Here is a 9,622-nt window from a genome sequence, read left to right as displayed (position 1 = left end):
CAGCCCAAAGGGCGGGAAGCAGAGGCCTTTAGTCCCGGTTGGTGGCACCAACCGGGACTAAAGAGGGGTCTTTGGTACCGGTTGGTGCCACCAACCGGTACCAATGCACCCGTTTAGTCCCAGTTCGTGCCATGAACCGGGACTAAAGGCCTTGCGCTGGTGCGGTGCAGTGGGATGTTTAGTCTCAAATCCGCGAACATTTTTCTGAATCCGGAAATATTTTTCAAATCATGAATATTTTTTGAAATCGCAAACATTTTATGAAATTCATGAATATTTTTTAAATTCTTGAACATTTCTTTACAAATTTGTGAACGTTCTCTTGAACTGTGATTTTTTATTTGAATTCCCGAACAGTTTTTTGTAATCATGAATATTTTTCGGAATTCATGATTATTTTATTCAGAATTCGTAATTTTTTCTGAAATTTTGAACCTTTTGATATCCCCAATTATTGAAAAAATAAACAAAAGGATAGAAGGAAAAAAAAGGCGGCGTACCGGCCGCGTTATAGTGCAATTTGCAAACGGGCGCCTGCAGCAGTCCAAACTGGGCCGGCCCTTTCTATTTTTTCCTTCTTGCTTTTCCTGTTTTTGGAAAGGTGAAAAAAGAGTGCTGGTGGGGGATCGAACTTGCAACCTTCCCGTTGTAAGGGCTCGACTGTAACCGCTAGGCTATTCATTCATGATTGTGAAGGTTGATCACTTTTCCCTTTTTCTTTCGTTCTTCAGCTCGGTGTATTTTTTTCCCTTTTCCTCATCTTTTTTGATTTATTTATTGCGCGCTTTTTTTAATTCCTGACATTTTTCTTTAAATTTCTGAACTTTAAAAATCGATGAACTTTTCTTCAAATTCGATGAACTTTTTTGAATTTTGATGAACTTTTTCAAATTCGATGAACTCTTTCTTAAATTCAATGAACATTTTTTTAAAAAATCTATGAAAATTTTCAAATTCGATGATTTTTTTTCAAGTTCCATAAACTTTCTTCAAATCCGATGAACTTTTTTTCAAATTCACGAACTTTTTTCAAATTTGATAAACTTTTTTCTAGTCCAATGAACTTTTTTTGAATTCACAAACTTTTTTCCATTTTTGTGAACTTATCCTTTCAGTTCATGGATTATGCGAATGCCTTTTCAAATTGATGTATTCTTTATTCAAAAAAATTAAGTGGTGCGATAGATTTTTGCAGTGAAACAGCGCTGCAGCATTGTTATTAAGCGTTTGCCTCTGTTAATAATCATAGAAAGCAAGTAGCTCGTGTGGTTGGTGGTAACTGTACGTGTACTCAACGTGGTGAGTTTGAAACATGTAAATAGCAAAAAAATTCGCGTTTTTTTTTGTGAGCATTTGCATTCGCCAAGATTGGCATTTCATGGGCCGGCCCAGCGCGGGGCGCTGCAGGCGCCAGGAGCACGAACGGGCGCCTGCAGTGCCGTATAGGAGCTCCCGCGTTATGCGCTCCCGAGAATAGGAAAACGGGAATCGCTTGTGAGAAATTTACAAAATGGGCCGCATAGGAGTACCATCTTCGCCCAGCCCAGCGTCAACTTAAGCAAAATGGACCCCCGTCTACCTTGAGAACCGCCTGGCCCATATTTCGACGTATGTATAAGGCTATAAAAAGGGCAACACGAAGTTAGACGAGTGAAATCTGTCTATGTTCATTCATTGATACAGAGTACACTTAAATACACAGGCTTTACACATCGATAGATCAGTTACAACAGAAACGGGAGAGCCGGAAGGGATCACGTCGTGCATGGAGGCGTGGGCGTGCATGCACGCGTGGGCGCCGTGTCTCCCGAGAGACTCGCGCGATGGCGTTGGCCTCCTGACGAGCGTGGCCCAGTGTCGGTCGTGCCAGTCTTCCAACACCCCCCCGCAGTCGAAGCGCGGTGCTCACCGACGTTGAGACTGGTCCGGAAGTCGACGAAGACACTGGTAGGTAATCCCTTCGTGAAGATATCCGCGAACTGCGACGTCGTTGGCACGTGAAGGACACGCACCTCGCCAAGAGAGACGCGCTCGCGGACGAAGTGAAGATCGATCTTGATGTGCTTGGTGCGTTGGTGCTGCACGGGGTTGCCGGACATGTACATGGCGCTGACGTTGTCGCAGTAGACGATGGTGGCGCGCGACGGGGGGCGACGGAGCTCGGCGAGGAGTTGCCGAAGCCAGCACGACTCGGCGACGGCGTTGGCGATCCCCCTGTACTCGGCCTCGGCGCTGGACCGAGACACCGTGTGCTGGCGCTTCGACGACCAGCTGATGAGGTTGGTGCCGAGGAAGACCGCAAAGCCCGAGGTCGATTTGCGGGTGTCCGGGCAGCCCGCCCAATCCGCGTCGGAGTACGCCGTGAGGTCGCTGGAGGCGGAGCGGTGAAAGTGCAACCCGAGGTGCACAGTACCACGCACGTAGCGGAGGATCCGCTTCACCATCTGGAAGTGACTGTCCCTGGGATCATGCATGAACAGGCAACACTGTTGGACAGCGTAGGATAAGTCAGGACGCGTGAGGGTGAGGTACTGGAGAGCCCCAGCCAGACTCCGGTAGAGAGATGGATCATGGAAGGCAGGACCGTCGGTGGCAGAGAGCTTGGACATGGTGTCAACGGGAGTGGACACGGGCTTACAGTTAAGCATGCCGGCACGATCCAAGATCTCAAGTGCGTACTGCTCCTGGGATAAGTGAAGGCCGTGGGTGGTATGGTGGACGTTGATGCCCAAGAAGTGGTGTAGGGGACCCATGTCGGTCATGGCAAACTCACGATGCAGCGAGCTGATGATGGAGCGAAGGAAGGCAGGCGTGCTAGCGGTGAGGATAATGTCATCGACATAAAGGAGGAGGTATGCGGTGTCACGACCACGGTGGATGGAGAAGAGCGAGGAGTCAGCCTTGCAAGCATGGAACCCAAGAGAGAGCAGGTACGATGTGAACCGAGCAAACCATGCCCGAGGCGCCTGCTTCAGCCCATAGAGTGACCGGTTGAGACGACACACGTCCCCAGGTCGCGAGGAGTCGATGAAGCCAGCGGGCTGCATGCTGTAGACGGTCTCAGAGAGGTGCCCGTGAAGGAAGGCGTTCTTGACGTCGAGCTGGTGGATGGGCCACGAGCTGCCGGCGGCGAGGCTGAGGACGACCCGGATCGTGGCGGGTTTGACAACGGGACTGAACGTCTCACCGTAGTCAACGCCGGCCTGCTGAGTGAAGCCGCGGAGCACCCACCGCGCCTTGTACCGAGCCAACGAGCCGTCGGGGTTGAACTTGTGGCGAAAGATCCACTTGCCACTCACCACGTTCGCACCTGCAGGACGGGAAACCAACGACCAAGTGTCATTCCGCAACAACGCATTATACTCCTCTAGCATCGCAGCGGCCCAGTTCGGATCCTTGAGAGCTGCTCGGTAGGAAGAAGGGAGAGGGCTAATATCGGTGGTGACGGAGAGACTGATGTGTTGCTTAGGCAAAAGATAACCAGACTTGTCTCTGGTGCGCATGGGGTGGAGGTTTTGTGGCGGTACGACGGGAACGACTCGAGGTGGCAGCGGGCGCTGAGGAGGCGTGGAGGGGGAATCAGTGGAGGCGCCGGGATTGGTTGCATGGCGAGGTGGGGGAGGAGGCGAGCTGGTCGCATGCATGGGAGAGGCCGTCGGGTTGGCTGCATGGCTGGGTGGGGTAGGCGGCGGGGTCGCGGCATGCGCGGGGGAGACAGGCGCGGGGGAACGGGAGGCTGGACTGGGCGGGGCCGGGTCAGGTGGTGCGACGGGTGCGTGTGGCGCGCGATCTGGGGGAACGGGAGCGCGCGGATTGGGCGCGAAGCCCTGAGCGGATCCGATCGGTGGGGATCCCGGAGGGTACGAGGTAGGTAAGATTGCGGGGTGGGCTAGCAGGGGCGGCGGATCTGGTGTGGCAGGAGGGTCTGTGGGCGGCGGTGTGCTAAGTGTAGCAAAGGGAAATTTCTTCTCGTCAAAAGTGACGTGGCGAGAAATATAAACGCGGCGCAAGCGTAGATCGAGGCAGCAGTAGCCTTTGTGCTCCAGGGGGTACCCGAGTAGGACGCAAGGAGTGGATCGGGGGGCTAGTTTGTGTGGCGCGAGGTGGGTGAGGTTGGGAAAGCAAAGGCATCCGAAAACGCGAAGATGGTCGTACGTGGGGTGTTCGCTGTGGAGGAGGTAGTAGGGTGTGTGCTGGTTAATGGTTGATGAGGGTCGCCGGTTGAGAAGATGGTTGGCGGTGTGGAGTGCCTCGACCCAATACTCGGGCGGCATATGTGCGTGGATGAGAAGAGTGCGGAGGACATCGTTAGTGGTGCGAAGAAGGCGTTCGGCCTTGCCGTTTTGAGGTGAAGTGTGTGGGCAGGAGAGGCAGAAGGCGACGCCATGGCGAGAGAAGTGGTCACGTAGAGAGAGAGAGGAACTCGCCGCCATTGTCACACTGCACACATTTAATAGAGAGATTATATTGAGTGTTAACGTAGGAGAAGAAACGTAAGAGCGTGGCAGCGGTGTCGGATTTGTGGCGTAAGGGAAACACCCAAGAGTAGTGAGTAAAGTCATCAAGCACAACAAGATAATATTGATAGCCGGAAAAACTACAAACAGGTGAGGTCCACAAGTCGCAATGAATAAGTTGAAAAGGTTCTGTAGTAAACGAAGTGGAATGAGGAAATGGTAGTCGAGGTTGTTTGCCTATTTTACAAGATTCACACACCGAAGAACCTTGCGATTTATTACATGAATCTAAAAAGTTGTTCATTAAAGCAGAAAGGGAAACATGGCTAGGATGGCCCAGCCGCAAGTGCCATAGTTCGCCGGAGCTCGAAACGGAGAGTGCCATGGAGCCGCCATTATTGTGCAAGAAAGGGTAAAGATCTCCGGAGCTACTGGACCTCATGATGAGTTTCCCCGTTGCCATGTCCTTCACAGAGAAGCCAAAGGGGTCAAAAGAGACAATACACAAATTATCACGAGTAAATCGACGCACAGATATAAGGTTTTTAACAATAGTTGGAGAGATGAGGATGTGGTTTAATTGGAAAGGAGGGAGGGAGGTGGAACCGGCAGCAACTACAGGGATGGACGAACCATTACCAACAGTAATACTAGAGGGATAATACGGAGAAGAGGAAGGCTTGGTGAGGTTACCGGAGGAGCTGGCGACGTGGGAAGTTGCACCCGTATCCATGTACCACTTGTTGCTGGTCGGCGGCGGCTGCATCTGGAGGTTGGCGAAGGCGTGCGTCATAGCCTGCGGATCCCAGGGCGCGGCAGGGGGAGGCCCGGCGGCGACGGGGTAGGCCTGGTGCTGGGCCCCCGGGCGTGGCCCGAGAACACCCGCCGAGTTGGGCGGCACCCACGACGAACGCCACTGCTGCGGGGTTGGAGCGGGCGAGCCCCACGGTGCGAAGTACCCCATCCAGGGCTGGGGCTGCCCGCTAGCGCCGCGCCCCGTGTTGGAGCTCGAGGAGGCGCCGGGAGCGCCGCGACCGCGGCCGCGGCCACGCCCGCGCCCGCCGCGCTGACGGTCTCCGGAGGGGCTGCCGGCGGCGGGGCTCTTCCCCTTGTCCTGAGGCGACGGTGGCGAGCGGCGATCCGTGGAGGAGGAGCCGCCAGACGAGGAGCCACCCCCGTGGCCGATGGTGAGGGCGGACGCCCCCTCGGCGCGCTCGCGCTCAGCGATGCCGATTTCCTCCAAGAGGAGGCGCGACCGAGCCTGGACGAACGTCGGGAACGGCTGCTGCATCGGCAACAAGGTGGCCATGACGTGGAAGCGCCTGCTCAAGCCACGGACGAGCTGGAGTGTGAGCGACCGGTCGGTGACCGGCTCACCCACGTCGGCCATGGCGTTGGCGAGCTGCTGGAGGCGGCGGCAATACTGCGCCACCGTCATGTCGCCTTGGACCGTCGCCCGGAACTCGGCGCCGATGTGGACGGCGCGGCCGGCGGCGTTGTCGCGGAAGAAGACCTCCAGCTGTTGCCGGAGATGGAACGCCGTGCTCTCGGGGGATTGGATTACGTCGTAGAGCTCATCGGATATAGTCGCATATATCCAAAGAGCGATCGTGATGTCATCATTGCGCCAAACCGCGTCCTCATGGAGCGGATCGGCGTCCTCGAGAACGTGCTCCTCGACGTGATACTTGCAGAGGACGAACCAGAACAGGTGGCGCCACTTCGAATAATTGTTGGCGTCGAGGCTAAGCTTGAATGGGATGAAAGAGGCGATGTTAACGTGATGCATGGATGGGGCAGGGATCATGGGAACCTGGGCTGGCGGGGGCACGAGCGCCAGGGCGCCGGCGTGAGGGCGGACGGCGCGGAGAGGGGGCACCGCAGGTGCGGCGTCAGCGCGACGAAGGAGGCGCGCGTTGGGGGAGACGGGCACCGGCGCGACTGCAGGAGGCGGCACGGGGGCGGCGTCAGCAGCCGGTGCGGCGGGCTCGGGGCCGGGGGCGACGGGAGGTAGGATGAAGGGTGCGTCGGCATCCCCGAAGGAGCGGGTGCGGCGGAGCGGGCGCCGGAAGCTCATGGCGGAAGCGGAGGGAGGAACGAACGACCTCTGATACCAAGTTAGACGAGTGAAATCTGTCTATGTTCATTCATTGATACAGAGTACACTTAAATACACAGGCTTTACACATCGATAGATCAGTTACAACAGAAACGGGAGAGCCGGAAGGGATCACGTCGTGCATGGAGGCGTGGGCGTGCATGCACGCGTGGGCGCCGTGTCTCCCGAGAGACTCGCGCGATGGCGTTGGCCTCCTGACGAGCGTGGCCCAGTGTCGGTCGTGCCAGTCTTCCAACACACGACTTGACCTAGAACCCTATCCCTCTCGCTCCGTTGTCGCCGCTTCGCCGCCGCCGCCGCCCCCCTCCCCCTCCAAGCGTTGCTGAGCAGATCTTCCGCTGTGGTGCTCGTCTTCAAGCTAGGCGATCACAGCCTTCTCAGGTATTATTCGCCAAGGGCCTCCGTCCAGTTTGTTTTGTGTAAGATCTGTGTGATTCACATAATTGATGGCACACCGCTCTCCAGGCCCGATATGAAGCAATTTCCTTTCTGATAGTCCTTGATAATACTAGTCAGGAATTGGAGGCAAGCGGGATTGTGCCACAGGTGTGTACTTCTCGGTCTCCACATATTTTCTTTACATTTCTTTTCGCCGTTATGCGATATCTGATTGTCAAAGTTCATACCGCTTCAGAGAAATAATCGCTTCATTTTCTCTTTTTCTAGAAAATCAGTCCAGACCGAGTGGATTCGATTTGTTTGGAGAGGAATGGGTCGTCTGTCTCTGAATCTCATAATGCACGATCTAAGGGATAGCATCTATTCTCTGTACCGCATGGACATCCGACACCTTTTCTACGAAACAGCAGAAATTGCAGTGCACGCAGCAGAAGATGCAAAAGCCAAGAAGAAGAATAAACTATCAATGATAGAGTCCTGGAACGATCTGCGTAAGCCAGTCGCCCATTTCAAAGCATCTAATTTCTTCACTCTACTGAGAGAAAACTCCATCATGTTGGCTGACTCATTTGGTCGTACAACACTCTTAGACATTGACTTCAAGTCCGTGGTACCCATGCCCCCTATGCCTAATGGCAAGGGACCCAATTGCATCTGTTTCTCAATACCTAATCCTGAGCCCTTAAAATCTTATTCCCAGTGCCTCTTTGTCCTGGATCTGGTTCCAGGTAGCAGTACCAATTCCTCCAGCTTTGAGTTCCTGACATACTTAGGGAGTCGGGACTCCTCCCGCCCCCTGGTGTCTTCCCATTTCCATTTGAATTGGTTATGGCATGATTTGCCAGTGCCAGCGTTCGCAGAGCACCCTGCCAACAGTAGAGCCGCCATGAACTATTCTTACATGTTGCTTGACAGTTCTACAATGTGTTTATCCTCCAGTGAAGAGGGCATAGGCACCTATACCTTTGATATGGTTAACCACAAGTGGTCACGTGCTGGTAACTGGGTGCTGCCCTTCTGTGGCAAAGCAGAGTATGTCCCTGAGCTCAAGCTTTGGTTCGCCCTCTCTCCTAGCGCCCCCCACAGCTTGTGTGCTCTGGACTTCCCTGCCATGGATTTTGATTTGCCACCTGATTTGCTGCGTACTTGGGATTGTCTCCACCTGCATGATGAGACTCCATACAAGCGCCACCTTGTTAACCTGGGCTCAGGTAAGTTCTGTGTGGTCTCGTTCTTCAAGACCTTTAAAACCAAATATGTGGCAGAAAATATGGAAGATGAGTCTGCTGTGTTCACTGGCCTCGAGGTGCGCCGCTGCAACAACAGCGAGGGTGCTGTACGGATGATCAAACACATGTCTAAACGTTACACCTTTGGAAGGTTTGGCATCCAGTCCATTCTCTGAATCTTTTTGGGTCTCCCCAAGACCGATGCATCTTCTATAAGAGACCAAAGCCTCTTTGTATGACTTAATATATTTTGTAATGCATTGCAATACAATTATTATGAGATGTATGAGTACTTTGATGGTCTGTTTGGTAATCTAGCATGTGTACCTTGAGGTTGCGTGTACATTCTTTGTTTCTGTTTAAAGGGTCCTTGTGTATTTTGGGTCAAATTTTGACCTGAGTCAATTGCCTTTGGATTTGTACACGAAAGTAGTTCCAAACAATATTATATAACTTGTTTTATTAGTTAAATTATGTGGTTGAAATTTTGTCGAAAATACAAAGGCACTAATAAATTTATAGGGACCAAGTATATGCAAAGACATGTTAGAGTGCGATATTGTTTCTTGGATTGCATGAGTTAGAAAACAGAAGTCATGTCCGCTTTGCCGCGCTGAGAACATACATGCTTGACAGCCGACCTTAACAGTGTGATTCCTCTTGAGTCACCTTGTTTTGTTGGGTCACAGTATTTTTCTATTATTCTGTTTCTGCATATTGTGACTGGACTATGACCAATGACCAGAGTTCTAGCGGTATGTAGAAGGACTGATTTCTATTAATTTGGTTATTGAATCTATCACCTTTAGTGTCAAAAGTCAGCAGGTTGCATACATTCTATAGAATTTGATGCTATCTATAGATCCAAAATTCCAAGTCACATGATAGTATGAAGTTTTTCCTTGCTTAAGATACAATCTACATGTGCATAACCAGTGTACTTATTTTGAGAGCAAGGCACATCAAACAAAATCCGGTAAGATGTTCATTAACTGAACAAACTCATGATTACATGAATTCCGTTTTACATCCAAGATAATGATATAGTAGAGGAAAAATTAAAGTAACTGAAGGGTTTTACTAAAGCATTTATATACATGCCCTGTATATGAACATGACATACGTAAAGCCTTGCTGGCCTGAAATTTTCGGTTCACATTTCTTTCTCTGAAATGATGAAACAAACCTAAGGGAATTTAATACAATCCTCATCTTTACCATAATTCTTCTCCTTCTTTGCAACCAGGAAAAAAAATCTAATACTCTTTGTGATTCGCTCGAATTGTTTCACTTTATTCCTTGTTTTTGGGCAACCGATACCATCACTTTTAGGAGGGCACGGATAGAAACGGAATATATAAACAAAGACATGATCAATTGGACGCCGGAACCAGTCAAAGCATGATATTGATTGTGGC

The 9,622-nt window shown here is 51.8% G+C and overlaps 1 protein-coding gene across 1 annotated transcript; it reads left to right on the top strand.

The window, feature by feature from the left end:
• The first annotated feature begins 6,777 nt into the window (after nt 1-6,777).
• Nucleotides 6,778-8,426, top strand: LOC123040803 (uncharacterized). The gene is made up of 3 exons (XM_044463559.1): nt 6,778-6,957; nt 7,042-7,122; nt 7,243-8,426. Exon 3 carries the CDS (start codon nt 7,286-7,288, stop codon nt 8,378-8,380), a length of 1,095 nt encoding a protein of 364 aa, XP_044319494.1. The 5' UTR covers nt 6,778-6,957; nt 7,042-7,122; nt 7,243-7,285; the 3' UTR covers nt 8,381-8,426.
• Nucleotides 8,427-9,622: the final 1,196 nt, after the last annotated feature.

The sequence above is a fragment of the Triticum aestivum genome, chromosome 2B, assembly GCF_018294505.1.
Source record: "Triticum aestivum cultivar Chinese Spring chromosome 2B, IWGSC CS RefSeq v2.1, whole genome shotgun sequence".
Classification (NCBI taxonomy): Eukaryota; Viridiplantae; Streptophyta; class Magnoliopsida; order Poales; family Poaceae; genus Triticum; species Triticum aestivum.
Note: the sequence above shows the minus strand (reverse complement) of the source record. Positions and strands in the feature narration are given on the sequence as shown.

Coding starts and splice junctions, on each gene's coding strand:
- LOC123040803 (XM_044463559.1), top strand. CDS start 7,286: ATGGGTCGTCTGTCTCTGAATCTCATAATGCACGATCTAAGGGATAGC.